The 20,814-nt window shown below is 42.9% G+C and overlaps 1 protein-coding gene across 2 annotated transcripts in view; it reads right to left on the reverse strand.

Moving 5' to 3' along the window:
- The window catches only part of LOC132816149 (actin-related protein 3B-like), a 181,096-nt gene that overhangs the window by 46,268 nt on the left and 114,014 nt on the right, over window positions 1-20,814 (reverse strand). Inside the window, exon 6 of one of the 2 annotated variants that reach the window (XM_060825622.1) lies at window positions 16,335-16,442. The exons of the other annotated variant lie outside the window; for it this stretch is intronic. Within the exon in view, the coding sequence (XP_060681605.1) occupies window positions 16,335-16,442 (108 nt within the window). The remainder of the gene's footprint in view (window positions 1-16,334; window positions 16,443-20,814) is intronic. 2 annotated transcript variants of the gene reach the window in all.

Below are 20,814 nucleotides of genomic sequence, written 5' to 3' on the forward strand. Positions count from 1 at the left end.
ATAGACTTCAAAGTGATTTGCCATGAAATTGAAGATTCCACTACACAATCCTTCAACATTTGGAACCCTTCAAATGTCTCCATTTAAGGTAACGATCAAAACTTTACATGCTCTAAGCTGAGTAAACCTCAACTAGTCCATCCAACATCATAAAATTTAAAAAGACACATTCAAAAACTGGAAGCAGTATAGGGATGTTCCTGAAGGCTAACTCCCAATGTTAAGAACAGGATTTGAGAAAAAAATTGAAGAGATTTAATTTGCTTTATAACCTTGAAAGGCAAAGAAAGGGTCTCAGAGGTATACAAGATGTGCAATCAAGGGGTATGGGGAGCATGCAGGAAACAGAAGCTGAAACTGAAGATCAGCCATGGATTATATTGATTGGTGGGCCCTATTGTCTTCTCCTGCTCTATTTCTTATGTCAAATTCAACAATAATAGAGACACAAGTTCACATTAGAGAAGTAAAGAAAGACTTTCATTTAACCAACACCTTTCATGCCCTCAGGGTATTATACAATACTTGGCAGCATAGGAGATATTTAGGCCTCATCTGGAGTATTTAGGCCTCATCTGGAGTATTGTGTGCAGTTTTGGTCGCCATACTATAGGAAGGATGTGGAAGCTTTAGAACGAGTGCAGAGGAGGTTTACCAGGATGTTGCCTGGAATGGTAGGAAAATCTTATGAGGAAAGGCTGAGGCACTTGGGGCTGTTCTCATTGGAGAAGAGAAGGTTTAGGGGAGATCTGATAGAAGTGTATAAGATGATTAGGGGTTTAGATAGGGTAGATACTAAGAACCTTTTACCGCTAATGGAGTCAGGTGTTACTAGGGGACATAGCTTTAAATTAAGGGGTGGTAGGTATAGGACAGATGTTAGGGGTAGATTCTTCACACAGCGGGTTGTGAGTTCATGGAATGCCCTGCCCGTATCAGTGGTGAACTCTCCTTCTTTATGTTCATTTAAGCGGGCATTGGATAGGCATTTGGAAGTTATTGGGCTAGTATAGGTTAGGTAGGACTCGGTCGGCGCAACATCGAGGGCCGAAGGGCCTGTACTGCGCTGTATCCTTCTATGTTCTATGTTCTATGTTCTATATATTTTTTTGAATTAGTCCCTTTTGTAATGTGGGAAACACGGCAGCTAATTTGCACACGGTAAGGTCCAACAAGCAGCAATGTGATAAAACTAGATAATTTGTTTTTAATGGTGTGCAAGTTTAGAAGAGATTATCAGGAAATTCTCCTTTACTGTACCATTATTATGTGGAATAGACATCCAATAGAGCAATTAAGGCCAGCCTAGTATAATTTAAAAAACATCTTGATGTCATATGAAGCTTCCTCATCAAGAAGTACCTCGGAACTGACAAAAAGTCATTCCACACAATAATTTTCCAATTAACAGAGGGAGTTTCCTTTAAACAAAAGATCCAGATCAGAATCCAGGTCCAGACAATAACAATCAGTAGTGTGGTGTTGGAAAATTGCAGGTAGCTGTGGGAATCGGTCGTTTGTAGTAAATGTCTGTGTTGAGTCGGTCGCCCGAGATAGAAATGGAGAGGTCTAGGAAGGGAGGGAGGAGTCTGAGACGGTCCAGGTAAATTTGAGGTCGGGGTGGAAGGTGTTAGTAAAGTGGATGAACTGTTCAACCTCCTCGCAAATTCACCTGCACCTCCACACACATCATTTACTGTATCCGCTGCACCTGATGTGGTCTCCTCTACATTGGGGAGACAGGCCGCCTACTTGCGGAACATTTCAGGGAACACCTCTGGAACACCTGCACCAACCAACCCAACCGCCCTGTGGCTGAACTCTTTAACTCCCCCTCCCATTCCCCCAAGGACATGCAGGTCCTTGGCCTCCTCCATCGGCAGACCCTGGCCACACGATGCCTGGAGGAAGAGCGCCTCATCTTCCACCTAGGGACCCTCCAACCACACGGGATGAATGTAGATTTCTCCAGCTTCCTCATTTCCCCTCCCCCCACCTTATCTCAGTCCCAACCCCCGGATTCAGCACCGCCCTCTCGACCTGCAATCTTCTTCCCGACCTCTCTGCCCCCACCCCCTCTCCGGCCTATCACCCTCACCTCCTTCCACCTATCGTATTCCCAGTGCCCCTCCCCCAAATGTCCCCACCCCCCCCACCTTTTATCTCAGCCCGCTTGGCACACCAGCCTCATTCCTGAAGAAGGGCTTATGCCCGAAACATCAATTCTCCTGCTCCTCGGATGCTGCCTGGCCTGCTTTTCCAGCACCACATTCTTCAACTCTGGTCTCCAGCATCTGCAGTCCTCACTTTCTCCTAATAATAATCAGTAGGCAATCCAATGGAATAGCCAATCTCTTAGACTAAACCACAACATTTTTAAAAATTCTTAGTTCACTGCTTTTCGTCATTTATATAAATCATTTGGATGTGAATATAGGAGGTATGATTAGTAAATTTGTAGATGACAAGAAAATTGGTGATGTAATGGACAGTGAAGAAGGTTATTCAGAGTACATGATCAGATGGGCTGAGGAATGCCAGTTGGAGTTTAATCTAGGTAAATGTGACGTGCTACATTTTGATACGGCAAATCAGGGCAGGACTTATACACTTAATGGTGAGATCCTGGGGAATGGTGCTAAACAAAGACACTTTGGAGTGCAGGTTCATAGTTTCTTGAAAGTGGAGTCACAGGTACGCTTGTCTTTATTGGTCAGTGTATTGAGTGGGTTAGTAATGACACAAAGGTTGGAGGTGCTGTTGATGGTATCGTGGGCTATTGAAGGCTGCAGCGTGACATAGATAGGTTGCAGAGCTGTACAGGACATTGGTTAGGCCACTTTTGGAATAGTGAATTCAATTCTGGTCTCCTGCTTTAGGAAAGATATTGTGAAACTAGAAAAGGTTTGGAAAAGATTTACAAGGAGGTTGCCAGAATTGGAGTTTTTGAACTATAGGGAGAGGCTGAACAGACTTGGGCTATTTTCTCTGGAGTGTCGGAGGATGAAGGGTGACCTTATGGAAGGTTATAAAATCATGAGGGGCATGGATAAGGTGAATCATCAAGGTATTTTTCGTAGGTGAGGGGCATCTAAAACTAGAGGGCATAGGTTTAAGGTGAGAGGGCAAGGATATAAAAGGAACCTCAGAGACAACTTTTTCACACAGAAGGTGGTGTGTGTATGGAACAAGCTGCCAGAGGAAATGATGGAGGCTGGTACAATTACCACTTTTAGAAGACATCTGGATGGGTACATGAATAAAAAGGGTTTAGAGGAATATGGACCAAATACTGACAAATGGGACTAGATTAATTTAGGAGATCTGTTCGGTATGGACAAGTTGGACCAAAGTGTCTGTTTCCATGCTGTACATCTCTGTGACTCTATGACATTATTTCTTAACACAACCCATCAATGCCACAGGTAAAGACAGAAATCATAATCTGACAAGAAAAAAAATGACTAAACTCCCATTGCTACCAAAGATACTCCTCTATCAATAACCAGTTATTGAAACAGAACTTTATAGCACCTTCTGAACCTTCAAAGCCATTCACAATTTAGAAGTATTAAGTCAGCTGTGTAATGAAAAATTCAACCCTTGCCTTGATGGGTACACCAACAATCAAAAAATTCCACGTAATTCATACGCATTTGGTTGTTCAGGACTCTTGCCACTGTACTCAGTATTCATTGCATTACTAGTACACTGTAGCAGCCCAAATCTTGCAATCAATAATCAACAAACAGTGCTAAGTATTTACATACACACCCACATTTCTTCAGTGGGTTTTTGTACTGGAATTTGTGGTGATTGTAAATTTCAGCACATTGCACTCTACATGGGATTTGTGATCAGCATAAGGTGGCCAACCTGTAGCAACTTTCCTTAACTAAAGCAGAAATTGCTAAAGAAACTCGGCAGGTCTGGTAGTATCTGTAGAGGGAAAATAGAGTTAACGTTTCAAGTGTGATGACTCTTCATCAGAAGTTTCCTGAATTAGGCTAAACATTCGTGAGGCACACAGAATCTAAAAAAGGCCGTGGAAGTTATAACATTAAATTTTATGCCAAAGCATGTATATAGATCAAAACAAAACATATTGGAACTGAGAGAAAGTTGTGACAGAGAGCAAAGTAAAATTACCCCAAAGTCAACAGCACTTCAAGCAACAACTTATCATGTTCTTAGCAATAGGCAACTATTATAGGCTGGGAGAAAGTGAGCACTGCATATGCTGGAGATCAGAGTCGAAGATTATGGTGCTGGAAAAGCACAGCCAGTCAGCCAACATCTGAGGAGCAGAAGAATTGATGTTTTGAGCATAAGCTCTTCATCAGGAATGAGGTTTGTGGCCCAAGGGAGCTGAGAGATAAATGAGGAGGGTGAGGGTGGGGAGTCTGGAGGGAACGTAGCTGAGAAGGCAATAGGTAGAAGGTGAAGGTGAAAGGTCAGAGGGGAGGGTGGAGCGGATAGGTGGGAAGGAAGATGGACAAGTACGACAGGTCAAGAGGACAGTGCAGAGTTGGAAGGTTGGATCTGGGATAAGGTGGGGGGAGGGGAAATGAGGAAACTGGTGAAATCCACATTGATCCCGTGTGGTTGGAGGGTCCCAAGGCAGAAGATGAGGCGTTCTTCTTCCAGACATTAGGTGGTAAGGGTTTGGAGTTGGAGGAGGCTCAGGACTACATGTCCATGGTGAAGTGGGAGGGGGAGTTAAAGTTTCAACCACGGGGCAATGGGATTGTTTTGTGCATTTGTCTCGGAGATGTTCTCTGAAGCATTCCGCAAGTCGACGTCTGACTCCACAATGTAGAGGCGATCACATCGGGAGCAACGGATACAGAAGGTGACATGTGGGAAAGAGCAGGTAAATCTCTGATGGATGTGGAAGGCTCCTTTGGGGATTTGGACAGAGGTAAGGGAGGAGGTGAGGGTGCAGGTTTTGCAATTGTTGCGGTGGCAGGAGAAGCTGCCAGAGGGCATGGTGGTTTGGTGTGTCCCTTTGCAACTCCCTTGTTAGGTGTACCCCCCCCCACCAACCCACCTTCCCCTCGCGGCATCTTCCCCTGCCACCACAAAAATTACTAACCTGCACCCACACCTCCCCTCTTACCTCCATCCATGAGTCTTCCACATCCATCAGAGATTTACCTGCAATTCCACACACATCATCTACTGTATCCGGTGCTCCCAATGTGGTCCCCGCTGCATTGGGGAGACATCACCTATTTGTGGAACGCTTCAGAGAACATCTCTGGGATACTCACACGAAACAACCCCATCGCCCCATTGTCGAACACTTTAACTCCCCCTCTCACTCCGCCAAGGACATGCAGGTCCTGTGCCTCCTCAAACCCTTATAATGTCTCATCTGCCACCTTGGGACCCTCCAACCACACGAAATCAATGTGGATTTCACCAGTTTCCTCAGTTCCCCTCCCCCCCACTTTATCTCAGATCCAACCTTCCAACTCAGCACTGCCCTCTTGGCCTGTCCATCTTCCCTCCCACCCTCGTATCCAACCTATCACCTTCACCCCTAACGTCGTCTACCTATCGCATTCTCAGCTACTTTATCCCCAGTCCCACTCCCCTCCCATTTCTCTCTCAGCCCCCTTGGACCACAAGCTTCATTCCTGATGAAGGGCGTATGCTCGAAACATCGATTATCCTACTCCTCGGATGCTGCCTAATTGACTGTGCTTTTCCAGCACCACACTCTTCAACTATTACAGGCTGGCAAGTGGCAATCCTATTCTATAGACAGGTTAACCTTTTTGTCAAATAGCATTATGCATGATCCAGTTTGATGGAAAAGCTAAACACCCTTTAAACTTGTTATAAATTGTTCAGTTATTTATCACATTTTTTTTCAAACAGTTAAGGATTTGGTTAATAATATTGCTTCTGTTTGGGAATTCCTGGCCCATCCCTTATTCCCTATAAATGGGACAAAGACAGAGCAACAAATATATGAGAATATCACTGCCATAATTTCCTTCCCAGCCACATATAATCCTGACTTGTAAATGTGGCGAATATTATGAAGGCCTGAACCATGTGGGCTATGGTGAGAAATATGGAGGAATGATGTAAGAAGTTCAGGGAGGCCTATCTCAATGTTTTAATGTTAACCTTACTATCTTTTAATTAAGTTCTGGGTGTCGAGGTGAGATTCTCACTCAGCAGCAATAGGTTGCCTATTCAGCGGGAATATTGCTTGTTAACAATCTCATTAATTACACATGTCACTTTATTAAAATGCAGTTTCCTGTCCGACCACCCTCTGCAAGCAAACTTGACATTGAACTTCCAATGGTCAAAGGGAGGCAGAGAGGGCAGAGGTGGAGGGCCCAGCCACTCTGGAATAGCCTGAGAAGGAAATGAGGGGTTCGCAAGCAAGTACTTCCAAACTTTCTAATGCTAACATTCCCACCAAGGCATCAGTATTTGTTCTGGGTTATAAAGAAGACAGCTTTGCTGATGCTTCTTCTGAATCCTCAGAACTCTTTCCCCAGAGATCAAGGAGGTGCAAAGCAGTTCATCTTCCACTGAGAACCCAAGAGCCCTGCAAAACACGAGAGAGACATTTTGCGGTCAACAGCTGAAAGTAGTGTCCAATGACTGAGACTGACAGGGAGGTTAACGTGAGAGTTGTCTTGGATGGAAGAATGGTACTTACACAATTGGCAGGACAAGGTTGTCTCAGTATCCCCACACAAACAGTCTGGGTCTTCTTATATGAGGGACAGATTGTCTCCTCAGAGTAGAACGTAGAACATAGAACATAGAGAAGTACAGCACAGAACAGCCCAAGATGTTGTGCCGAGGATTAATCCTAATCTAAAATAAAAAAAACTTAACCTACGCACCCCTCAATTAACTGCTGTCCATGTGCATGTCCAGCAGCCGCTTAAATGTCCCCAATGACTCTGCTTTCACCACGACCGCTGGCAACATATTCCATGCATTCACAACTCTCTGTGTAAAGAACCTACCTCTGACACCCCCTCTATACCTTCCTCCTAATATCTTAAAGCTACGACCCCTCGTGGCAGTCAATCCTGCCCTGGGGAAAAGTCTCTGCCTATTGACTCTATCCATGCCACTCATTACCTTGTATGCTTCAATCAGGCCACCTCTCTTCCTCCTTCTCTCCAGAGAGAAAAGTCTGAGTTTAATCAACCTCTCTTCATAAGGCAAGCCCTCCAGTCCAGGCAGCATCCTCGTAAAGCTTCTTTGCACTCTCTCCAAAGCCTCTGTATCTTTCCTTTAGTAGGGCGACCAGAACTGGACACAATATTCCAAGTGTGGTCTCACCAGGGACTTGTAGAACTGTAGCAAAATCTCGCGGCTCTTAAACTCGATCCCCCGTTAATGAAAGCCAAAACATCATATGCTTTCTTAACAACCCTATCCACTTGAATGGCATCTTTGAGGGATCAATGCATTTGAACAAGATCCCTCTGTTCCTCCAAACTGCCAAGAATCCTATCCTATATTCAGCATTCAAGTTTGACCTTCCAAAATGCATCGCTTCGCATTTATCCAGGTTGAACTCCATCTGCCATTTCTCAGCCCAGCTCTGCAACCTATCTATGTCACGCTGCAGCCTTCAATAGCCCACGATACCATCAACAGCACCTCCAACCTTTGTGTCATTACTAACCCACCCCTCAACCTCCTCATCTAAGTCATTTATAAAATTACAAAGAGCAGAGGCCCAAGAACAGAGCCTTGCAGGACACCATTCAACATTGATCTCTAGGCAGAATACTTTCCAGCTACAACCACTCTCTGCTTACTGTCAGCCAATCAATTCTGAATCCAGCCAAATTGCCCTGTATCCCATACCTCCTCACTTTATGAATGAGCCTACCATGAGGAACCTTATCAACAGAGAATGTGATGGAGGCTGGTACAATTGCAACATTTAAGAGGCATTTGGATGGGTATATGAATAGGAAGGGTTTGGAGGGATATGGGCTGGGTGCTGGCAGATGGGACAAGATTGGGTTGGGATATCTGGTCGGCATGGACAGGTTGGACTGAAGGGTCTGTTTCCATGCTGTACATCTCTATGACTCTATGACTCTAAATGCTTTGCTGAAGTCCATATACACCACATCCACTGCTCAACCTTCATTAGCCTGTCTTGTCACCTCCTCAAAGAACTCAATAAGATTAGTTAAGCATGACCTGCCCCTCACAAAGCCATACTGACTGCCTTTAATCTTGCTATGCTTTTCCAAATAGTCATAAATCCTATCCCTCACAATTCATTCCTAAACCTTACTGATCACAGACATAGGCCGACTGGTCTGTAATTGCCAGGGATTTCCCTGTTACCTTTCTTGAAAAGAGGAATAACATTCGTCTCCTTCCAATCCTCTGGTACGACTCCTGTAGAGAGTGAGGAAGCAAAGATCTTTGCTAGCGGCTTATCAACCACCCTTCTCACTTCCCAAAGATAAATCCGGTCTGGCCCTGGGGACTTATCAATTTTAATGTTTGCCAAAATTTGCAGCACATCAACTTCATCAATCTTGATCTGTTCAAGCCTGTATCCCAGCTCCTCAAACTTCTCATTCACAACAAGGTCCCTTTCCTTAGTGAAAACTGAAGCAAAAAACTCATTTAGGGCTTCCCCTATCTGCTCAGACTCCATGCACAAGTTCCCTACGCTATCCCTAATCGGCCCTACCTTCTCCCTGATCATTGTCTTATTCCTCACATATGAGTAAAATGGCTTTGGGTTCTCCCTAATCCTTCCTGCCAAGCCTTTCTCGTGGCCATTCTTGGATTACCTCAGTCCATTTCTGAGCTCCCTTCCAGCAAGCCTGTAATCCGCTAAAGCTGTGCTAGATCCTTGCTTCCTCCACTTTACATAAGCTGCCTTCTTCCTTTTGTCAAGAAGCTCCTCTGTTCTCGTCATCCGAGGCTCCTTAATCTTACCCCTTCTTACCTGTCTCAGAGGGACAAATTTGTGCACCACTTGCAACAACTGCTCCTTAAACAGTCTCCACATGTCTTCTGTGTCCTTCCTGTGGAACAACTGCTCCCAGTCTGTACTTCTCAACTCCTGTCTGATAGTTTCCTTTTCCCCAATTAAATATCTTCCCTTGGGAACTGCTCCTTTCCCTCTCCAAGGCTATGGTAAATGTGAGGCAGTTGTGGTCACTGTCACCAAAGTGTTCTCCAAGCCTAGATCTGACATTGCCAAGCACCAAATCCAAAATGGCCTCTCCCCTCGTCAGCCTGTCTGCATACTGAGTAAGGAAATACTGCTGAACACGCCTGACAAAAAAGGCTTCATCCAAACCATCTGCACTAAGGAGGTTCCAGTCAATATTGGGAAAGTTGAAATCACTCATAACAACAACCCTGCTACATCTACTTTTTTCCCAAAATCTGCTGGCCTGAGTTCTTCAATTTCCCAACTGCTGTTAGGGGGTCTGTAGAAAACTCCCAATGAGGTGGCTGCTCCCTTGCTGTTTCTAACTTCTACCCATACTGACTCAGTAGACAAACCTTCCTCAACAGCCTTTGTTTCTGTAGCTGTGATGCACCCTCTGATTAGCAATGCTGCACCCCCTCCTCTTTTTTCACCCTTCCCGTTCTTTTTAAATGTTCTAAACCCTGGAACATCCAGCAACCATTCCTGCCCCTGGGAAACCCACGTCTCTGTTATGGCCACAATATCATAGTCCCAAGTACTGATCCATGCTCTAAGTTCATCACTCTTATTTCTGACACACCTTGCATTAAAGCAGACACACTTTAATCGATCCCTTTGTTTCATCATGTGAAAAACCTTCCCGACAGATTCACCACATCCTGTCACTGCCCCACCTGCAACTACCCCCCTCTCAGATATGTAGCTCTGGTTCCCACCCCCCTACCAAACAAATTTAAACCTCCCGAATAGTAAGTGAGGAGTCTAACATCAGGCACCACGGCATTCCTGCCAGCTATTTTCACATTGTTCAGGGATATTTTCTCCTGGAATGAGAGAAAGGGAGGGACTGAATGAAGTGAAAGTGGTTGGGGCTGCTGTTCATACCGATCAGGCAGTCCAGGAGGGTGAATAGGCAATGCAAAGTCCATCCAGAGTTGGTAGCATGGGAAGCTGGAGGAGAACAAGAGCAAGTGAGGCAAGATGTTGCAGGCAGTGGCGAGAATGGCATCACATGAGCCTTGCTGGGAGTAGATCAGTTGTAGAGACAGAGTATGAAGTGGCAGGGAGATGATTGTGAAACTTATCCTGAGAAAGTGGAGATGGTCATTGACTTCTTTGCATTAGTGCCGGCTGTTGCTGCAGATCATGGGGATTTCACTAATCGAAGTGACAACGTCAGACCATGCTGTCAGTGTTAGTTGCCATGGCCTCCTCTGGTCCTCCAGGAAAAGGATGCACTTCCTCTGTACTATCCATGCATCAGGACCTCCTGGTCCCCATTGAAGGATCATAGCACCAATTTTATCTTCTCAAACATTTTTAGAAAGACTGTCTATCACCTAACAGGACAACCTCGGAGTGCCAGTGCTCAACTGAGTGCACAAAGCCTTTTAAAAATCAAGGGGCATGAGAGATGCTTGTCTTGCAGCTGATAGCCAATGACTAACAAGTTGTTCCAAAATGGGTAAGTAGTAGGACAAAGCTAGAATCAGACGAGACAGGCACCATAGGGGTGGAGTCAGTAGTTCATGAGATATATTTGGTAAGATGTGGTGAGAGATGACACCAGATCTTGCAGTGAAAATCTCAACGAAACTGACAAATAGCCAATGAAAAGTAAGATTCAACCCTATGTTTCAGCATCACTGGATAAAAATCCTGGAACGCCCCTCTAACAACAGTATGAGTATATAGACCCCACCATGGACTGCAGTGATTCAAGAAGGGAGTGCACTAACATTACCATCACTTTCTCAAAGACCATTAGAAATGAGGAAATGATGCTGACCCAGCCAGTGAGGCACACTTCCCATGAGCAAATTTTTTTGTAAAGTTATTTTTGTAATCTTTTCTTTTTTTCAGTCAGTCTTATCTCTCGTAGCCAGCCCACCAACCAGGGGAGGCATTTTGACTTCAATTAATATTAGTTATCAAGTAATCTCCATTTTGAGCATTCTCATTACAACCCCATATTATCTAAAATTACAGAAAGCTAAATGCTTCCATTTTTTGGTAACTTTTTGCTGAGCAAGATTGATGATGTCCTGTACACTTTGGCTTGTGGCAACATTCCTCATGCAATGGGTAGCACAGTGGCTCAATGGTTAGCACTGCTGCCTCACAATGCCAAGGTCCTGGGTTCGATTCCTGCCTTGGGTGACTGTCTGTGGAGTTTGCACATTCTCCCCATGTCTGTGTGGGATCCTCTGGGTGCTCTGGTTTCCTCCCACAATCCAAAGATGTGCAGGTCAGGTGGATTAGCCATGCTAAATTGCCCATAGTGCTAGGTGCATTAGTCAGAGGTAAATATAGGGTAGGGGAATGGGTCTTGATGGGTACTCTTCAGAGGGTCGTTGTGGACTTATTAGGCCAACTGGCTCCTTTCCGAACTGTAGGAATTCTAATCTAATGAATCTTCCACTTGTCTTCTCATTAATCATGCAACTCTTCAGCACTTGTCTCATGGAATAATGAAGTAGCAAAGGTGGAAATGACAGCCTCTGCCAGGACTGTCATGTTCATACCACTAACGCTATATTTAATCCTAGCTGCACATTACTTTAGAAGCTGCAAGTCAGGAACTTCTGGTGAGTTTTGAAAAGATTTGTAGCTCAGGTTGAGGTTCTGGATGTAAGTTTGCTTGCTTAGCTTGAAGGTTCATTTTCCAACATTTTGTCACCATACCAGGTAACATCATCAGTGAGCCTCTGGTGAAGCACTAGTGTTAGTGACCCACTTTCTATTTATGTGTTTAGGTTTCGGGAATCTCACTGATTATGTTATCTAGTATGGTGATGAAACGTCTGAAAATTGAAACTTCCAGCTCAGAAAGCAAACTTACATAAGGAACTGCTCTTCACACTGTATTTCTGATCCATCACTTCTCAAGTGAATGGTCCAGAAAAGATTAGCTTCTTGGTTTATTGACAGGGACCTAGTGGTGCTTGTGATTGGGTTGGTCGAAAGAAGGGCAGTGCTTCATCCTGCTAACAAGCAAATTAAGGCCATGAACCAGTCTGGAGTGCGATTGTGGTCCGAGGTTAATGCAATATCACACATGAAACTCAATGCGCAATCTGCAAGGGCAAGTGCCACATCTTCTCATAGCTGATTCACATTCAAAGGGCCAACATCAACTCTAACTCTGTCGCTGTACTCATCTCAAAAAGGCTCATAGACTACAACTCCCATTATAGTGCATATTGTGTCAATTCAATGGTCCTCATTGATCTCACGATCTCAACCTCAAAGCCTCCACACTTCCTACTCACTCACTCCTTCTTAATTCTCCTCCTACTATATCAGCATGAGCTGCTCTTCCATCCACTGTCATATGCAGCCCCCCTCCCTTTATGTCATTAAAAGCAAAAGTTATCCATCTCCAGGACTGATGTCTCAAGAGCATGTCAAATTATGTACCTGTAATCCCTAATTGGTTGCACCTGTCCTACATGGCTGACTGTAGCCAAACCCCAGAACTAGAATTGGACAAGCTTTTCTGACTCTGGCAGTCGCACCTGACTGACCATGTTCGTCCTTCAATCCACAAAAGTTTAGGTTCGTTTGACTTTCACACAAAGCTGTGTGGCTGAAGTATATGCAGTGTGATGGTTGAGTAAGCTGTCAGCATATGGTCATTGTTTTTACCTAGCATATGCTGTATGTGTGGCAAAGATATAACATAGTGCCATACAGCAATATGTCTATACCCGTGACTGTTCACTATTCCAAACTATGAAAATATGCTAACTATCCCGATGCGCTAAAATCACAATGCTGATCAGGAGGAGATTTCAGGATTTTGACCCAGGAGCAGAGAAGGAATGGTGATATATTTCAAAGTCAGGATGGTGAAAAGCTCACAGGTGAATATGCAGGTAGTGGTATTCCCATGTATTTGCCAGTCTTACAGAACATAGAACATAGGACATAGAACATAGAACATTACAGCTCAGTACAGGCCCTTCGCCCCTCAATGTTGCTTCAACCTGTGGAACTAATCTAAAGTCCATCTTTCCTACTCTATTCCATTTTCATCTATATGTCTATCAAATGATCATTCAAGTGCCCTGAAAGTTGGCGAGTCTACTATTGTTTCAGGCAATGCATTCCACACCCCTACTACTCTGAGTAAAGAAACTACCTCTGAAATCTGTCCTATATCAATCACCACTCAATTTAAAGCTATGTCCCCTCATGCTAGCCAATCATCATTCAAGGAAAAGGGCTCTCACTGTCCACCCTATCTAACTCTCTGATTATCTACTGTCTCAATTAAGTCACCTCGTAACCTTCTTCTCTCTAATGAAACACCTTCAAGTCCCTCAGCCTTGCCTCATAAGACCTTCCCTCCATACCACACAACATCTTAGTAAATCTCCTCTGAACCCTTTCCAAAGCTTCCACGTCCTTCCTATAATGCAGTGAACTGTATGCAATACTCCAAGTGCAGCTGCACCAGAGTTTTGTATAGCTGCAGCAGTAGCTTGTGGTTCCAAAATTCAAACCTTCTACCAATAAAAGCTAATACACCATGTGCCTTCTTAACAACCCTATCAACCTGGGTGGCAACTTTCAGGGATCTATGTACATGGACACGAAATCTCTCTGATCATCTACATTACCAAGAATCTTACCATTTGCTCAACACTCTTTATTCCTGTTGCACCTTCCAAAATAACTCATCTCAAACTTCTCTGCATTAAACTCCATTTGCCATCTCTCAGCCCAGCTCTGCAGCTTATCTATGTCCCTTTGTAACCTGCAACATCCTTCAGCACTATCCATGACTCCACCGATCTTAGTGTCATCCGTAAACTTACTAACTTATCCCCATCTAGGTCATTTATAAAAATGACAAATAGCAGTGGCCCCGAAACAGATCCTTGCAGGACACCACTCATAACTGAACTCCAGGATGAACATTTCCCATCAACCACCACCCTCTGTCTTCTTTCAGCTAGCCAATTTCTGATCCAAACTGCTAAATCACTCTCAATCCCATGCCTCCACATTTTGTGCAATAGCCTACCATGGGGAACCTTATCAAATGCCTAACTGAAATCCATATACATCACATCAACCACTTTATCCTCATCTACGTGTTTGGTCACCATCTCAAAGAACTCAATAAGGTTTATGAGGCACAACCTACCCTTCACAAAACCATGTTGACTATCCCTAATCAACTTATTCCTCTCTAGATGATTATAAGTCCTATTTCTTATAACCTTTTCCAGCACTTTACCCACAACTAAAGTAAGGCTCACTGGTTTATAATTACCAGGGTTATAGACCAGTGAACATGGGGACAACATTTGCTGTCCTCCAGTCTTCTGACACTATTCCTGTATCTATTCTTGTCCTTCTCGATGGAAGTGGTCGTGGGTTTGGAAGGTGCTATCTAAGGATCTTTGGTGAATTTCTGTGGTGCACCTTGTAGATAAAGTTAAAAATCACACAACACCAGGTTATAGCCCAACAGGTTTCTTTGGGAGTACTAGCTTTCGGAGTGCGGCTCCTTCAACACATAGCAGTAGCGCAGTATCATAAGATGCAGAATTTATAGCAAAAGACATAAATTTGCTATGAATTATGTGTCTTACGATTCTCCCTGATGAAGGAGCAGTGTTCCGAAAGATAGTACTTCCAAATAAACCAGTTTGACTATAACGTCATGCTGTGTGATTTTTAACTTTGTCCACCCCAGTCCAACACCGGCACCTCCACATCTTGTAGATAATACACACTGCTGCTTTTGAGTGTCGGTGAAGGAGGGAATGGATGTTGTGCCAATTGAGCAGGTTGCTCTGTCCTGGAAGATGTCAAGCTTATTGAGTGTTGAGGGAGCTGCATTCTTCAGGCAGGTAGAGGGTATTCCATCACATCCAGACTTGAGCTTTGCGGTTAACTGGTGTCTTTGGGGAGTCAGGAGGTGAGTTACTCACTGTAGTATTTCTCACCTCTGACCTACTCTTGTAGCCACTGTATTTATATGATAAGTCCGGTTGAATTTCTGGTCAAAGGTAACCCCCCCAACACAACGGTCTTTTGATAGTGGGGGATTCAGAGATGAAACGTCATTGAATGTCAAGGAGCAATGTTACATAATCATTTATTGGAGATGGTCAATCCTATCATTTGCATGGTACAAATGTTAATTGCCACTTTACAGCTCTAGCCAAATATTGTCCAGGCCATGCTCCATTTGGACATTGACTGCTTCAATGGTGCTGAACATTGTGCAATCACCGACAAAAATCCCTACTTCTGACCTTATGATGCAGGGAAAGTCATTGATGAAGCAGCTGAAGATGGTTGGGCCTAGCTCACTATCCTGAGGAACTCCTGCAGAGATGTCCTGGAGTTGAGTTGACTGACCTTCAACAACCACAACCATCTTCCTATGTGCCAGGTATGACTCCAAAATGAGTCCTGAACACCTGAAATGAGATAAATTGGGCTAATAATTAGATGTAGATTCAGGGGAATAAAGTAATCACTGCTCATCAGCAAGGTTTTGATCTTGCTGTTTAAACCCTAAAGGGAAAATCATCAGAATTTTTTTTCTCAAAATCAAGATTCCAATTTTATAATTTCTGCTGTATTTTCTCTACTTTCTTGCCACACCACTAAAGGGCATGGATCTGCCCACAATTTGCTGTATTGTCATTGGATTTTAAAACCAAAATTTGGTCTTTGAAAATTTTCACTACTGTTTGTTTTATTTTAGTGAAGTTAAACCTCCAAAAGATAAGCATTAGCCTTATTTACTGAGTTTAAGTGAATAGTGCCAGAAACGATACTCCCTCAGCATACATGCAGCATTGTGCATGTCTCTACACAAATGCAGAAAAGGTTTGTATTGAGGCACCATGGTGGAGGTTGGCTGAGAAAGGATCACACAAGCCACAATACTTCAATACCTGCCATTCAACAAATGCCACAAGGGGCTTTTCAGTGATTTCCAGTGTTCACTAGTCCTTCATCCAAAAGATGTTTGCTGATAAATCTTGCTCAGAAAGGTTGTTAGTTGTATTAATTACTAATTGCAACATACATCACATTCAGTTTGAAGATCTAACTAAACCAAATGTTTTTTCTCATGCAGCAGATATGATAATTACTTACACTCACATGTTATACTCACCACTGGAATACAATGGGTTACTCCATCTCCACTGTCTATCACTATGCCTGTTAATGTGCGTTCTCCAACCTGCCGTGATGTCCAGGAAGCAGCTAAGGCTAGCACAGCCTGCAATTTAAATTAATCCTAATAAATAACACAATTACAATTGAGGCAATACAATATTTTCCCCCCTTACTTGGAGTATAGGTTCATTGCCCAAAATCTGATTATCCAAAAGATGCACAGTTTTGAACATACTCCATTCCAGTCAAATTAAATCCGGACTTATTGACCAAATACTGCGCCAATTCAATGTGGCATATTTCTTGATGACATGTCACTCTAGATACTGGCTACAACAATTATTTACAATGGCACATCAGCATACTAATTTAACTCAGACAACTCTTAATCCCATATACCCAGGTGTCCCAGAAATCTGAAATCCAATACAGTCTCAGTCCTAAGAGTGCCAGACTTTAAAAATTAGTGTAATTCAAAAATGTTTAAAAATATAATTCAGCCAAACACTATTTTAATCCTAAAATTGCAACATTAAAAGTAACATACCTAAACTGAATTATCCAACAATACTGAAAGAAAATCCAGTGTATATTTTGCATAGAACATAGAATAATAAAGCACAGTAAAAGACTTGCCTCACACATCTCCTTTCCAATTTCTCCCTTCTGCCTTTTACCCCCTAATATCTGACATTTCCATTCCAGGAAAAAGACTCCATCTATCCACCCTATCCATGAATCTTATTTTTATATGCTTCTATAAAGTTCTCAGCCTCTTATGCTTTAAACAAAACAACCCCAACCTTGTCCAATCTCTGTACAGCTGATCTACTCTAATACTGCTGCAACATGACTTGCCGAATTTTATCCTCAATGTCTTGACCAATGAAGGTAAGTGCACATACGGCTTCTTTACCATTTTATCTGCATGTGCTACCATTTTCAGGGAGTTATAGACTTGCACCCCGAAGATCCCTATGTGTATCAAAGCTCCTAAGGGTCCTACCATTTACTGTATACTTCCCTCTTGCATTTGACCTCCCAAAATGCATCACCTCACATTTGTCCAGAATAAACCCATACACCATTTTGCCACCCAACTTTCCAACTGATCTATATCATGCTACATCGTTTAACAACTTTCCTCACTATCTACAATTCCACCAATTATCACGTAATCTGTAAACTTACTAATCAAACTACCCACATTTTCATCCAAATTATTTACATATATTACAAAGAGGTCCCAGTACTGATCCTTGCAGAGTAAATGCATTTTTCTCTCCAAATGCAAGTAAATCTTGTCCCTTAGGATAGGTCAGTGATCGTTCCATCAGTGATGGAAGTATCACTGACCTATAATTTCCTGTATTAGTCCTGTTGCCTTTCTTGAACAAAAGAACAATGTTGGTTATTCCCCAGTCTTCTGATACCTTGCCCGTGGCAAAAGAGGAAACTAAGCTGTCCGCCAAGGCCCAGGTAATCTCCTCCCTTGCCTCCTTAAGTATCTTCAGATCACATCAGGCCCTTGGACCTATCTACTTTAATGTTTTTCGCAACACCAAACACCTCCTCCTTTTTAAATTCAAAATGCCCTAGAATATCAATATTCCCCTTTGTAATCTTACCGTCATCAACATCCTTCTCCTTGGTGAAGATCTATGAAAAGTATTCTTTAAAGACCTCACCTACTTTCTCTCGCTTTATGCATAAATTCCCTCCTTTGTTTTTGATCTACCCATTCCCAGCCATCTTCTGGCTTCTAATATGCGTATAAAATGCCTTCAGATTTCATGGCCTCTTTTAGCCCTCTAACTCCTTGTTTAACTTCTTTCATGTTTTATTTATATTCCTCAGTTGCCTAAACCTTACATATGCTTCCATTTCCTTTTAGACTAACCTTTTTGACATTTTAGAAGGCTCTTTAAATGAAGCCATATGAGTAGAACATAAAATCCGAAAGAAAAATTACAATGCTAAAGGCCCTCTAAGAGTATGGGAGAGATAGAATAGCAGGTGTATAGACAAATCTCTGAAAGTGTAAAAGTATTCGGATACTTAAATAGGGGATTTCAAATTCTTCAAATTAACTAGAGGTGGAGGGGGGAAGCACTCAAAGAGTCAATTTTAGATAATGAATCCGGGCAATTTTTTGAACTATTACTGGAGAGGGATTTTGCAAACAACGATAAAGTTGTTATGGAAAAGCCAAGAATGGGCTAGAAATCAGAGTTCTAATCTAGGGAAAGGCCAATTTTAATAAAATCAAGTTTGATTTGGCCAAAGTGAACTGGGAGCAGATACCTTTTTGGTAAATCTATGTCCAAGCAGTGGAGCACTCAGGAAGGGAATAGTGACAGTACAGGGCCAACATGTTTTAATAAGGATAAAAGGTGGAGCAACAAATCCTGGATATCAAGGGATATACAGTATTGGACGAAGAGAAAAAGTGAAGCTTAATGCCGAAATTGACAGCTCAAAACAGCAGGTGCCCTACAGGAGTACAGAATGTGCAAGGGTAAAATTAGGAGAGCAAAAAAAGGGCAGAATAATGGCAAGTAAAATAAAGGAAAATTCCAAGTTACTTTACAAGGTCATGAACACTAAAAGGGTAACAATGAAAGTACCACAATGATAATTGTGCATGGAGCCAGAGGCTGTAAGTATGATTTGAAATGAATACTTTGTGCTGGTGTTCACTGGTGAGGACAATGTGCATATAGAAATCAGGGAGAAAAACATAAAGAAATTAGCATAGACAGAGTGGAGGTTCTTAATGTTATGGCAAGCTTAAAGGCAGATAAATCTCCAGGACTGGATGAATGGTACACCAGGCTGTTGAATGAGGCAAAGGAGGAAATAGGCAGGGGTGCTGGCAATAATTTTCGATTCCTTTCTGCCCACAGAGGTGCCAGTTTACTGGAAGACAGCCAGCGTAGTACTGTTATTTAAGAAGGAAGCAAGAGATAAACTAGAAACTATAGGCCAATCAGTCTAACCTCAATGGTGGGGAAACTATTGGAAGCAATTCTGAGGGACAGAATTAATGAAGAATAGTTAGCATGGTTTTGCTAAGAGAATGTCATGTCTGAACAACTTGATTTGAATTTTTCAAAGAAGTCACCAAGTGTGAAGTTGAGGGGAGAAGGCAGAGAGTGATGGCTGAGGGGTGTTTTTGTGATGAGAAGCCTGTGCCTCATGGGGTTCTGCAGAGATCAGTGGTGTGTCCTTTGCTGTTTGTGGTTGATATAAATGATTTAGATTTGAATAAGGGAGGGTTGATCAATAGATTTGGGGCTGATACAAATAGTGATGGGATGGTAAATTGTGAGGAGGATAATCCTAGATTACTGGAGGATAGAGATGGACCAATCAGTAAGGCTGATCAGTGGCAAATGGAATTCAATCTAGATAAGTATGAGGTGATGCACTTGGGCAGGACAAACAAGGCAAGGTAATACATGATGAACGGCAGGACCCTGGGAAGCTCTGAGCATCAGAGTGACATTGTAATGCACGTCCACTCCTCTCTTAAGGGAGCAGAACAGGTAGATAAAGTGTTTAACAAGGCATATGAGATGCTTGCTTTTATTAGCCAAGACACAGAGGTAAGGAATAGGGAGGTTATCTTGTAACAGAAGAGCATTGTGTGCAGTTCTGGAGTCTATATTATAGGAGAGGGTGCAGAAGAGATTTATCAGAATGTTAAATAAAAACCGGACGAATTACAGATGCTGTAAATCGGAAACAAAAACAGAAGTTGCTGGAAAAGCTCAGCAGGTCTGGCAGCATCTGTGAAGAGAAATCAAAGTTAATGTTTCGGGTCCGGTCACCCTTCTTCAGAATTGATGGTAGCTAGGAAAATATTGGTTTATATACAGAAGATAGGATGGGGGAGGGGTAAGGAGTAAATGATAGGTAGAGATGGAACCCAAAGAAACAAATGAACAGTTGGACAGACGAATGAATCGATAGCGATTTGGCTGGGAGGGTGAATAGTTGTTAAGTGGAGAGTGTTAGTGACTAATAATAGGTAGTGTGTAATGGCAGACCATGTGATAATAAAGGAGAAAATGAGGACTGCAAATGCTAGAGATTAGAGTTGAGAGTGTGGTGCCGGAAAAACACAGCAGGTCAGGCAGCATTTGAGGAGCAGGAGAATCAAAGTTTTGGGTAAAAGCCCTTCATCAGGAAGATGTGATAACAATGATATGTGACAGCAAAGCTTGGTGTGTGATAGGGGGCGAGGATATGGGGGAGTTCAGGCCCTAAAATTATTGAACTTGATATTGAGTCTGGAGGATTGCAGGGTCCCTCAGCAGAAAATGAGGATTTATTCTTCCAGCTAGCACCGAGCTTTGCTGGAGCACTGCAGCAAGCCTGAGACAGAGGTGTTGCCAGGGAACAGAGTGGTGTGTTAAAGTGGCAGGCAACTGAAAGCTTAAGAATTTTTTTGCAGAAAGAACTAGATGTTC

Source organism: Hemiscyllium ocellatum, chromosome 5, assembly GCF_020745735.1.
Source record: "Hemiscyllium ocellatum isolate sHemOce1 chromosome 5, sHemOce1.pat.X.cur, whole genome shotgun sequence".
Taxonomy (NCBI): domain Eukaryota; kingdom Metazoa; phylum Chordata; class Chondrichthyes; order Orectolobiformes; family Hemiscylliidae; genus Hemiscyllium; species Hemiscyllium ocellatum.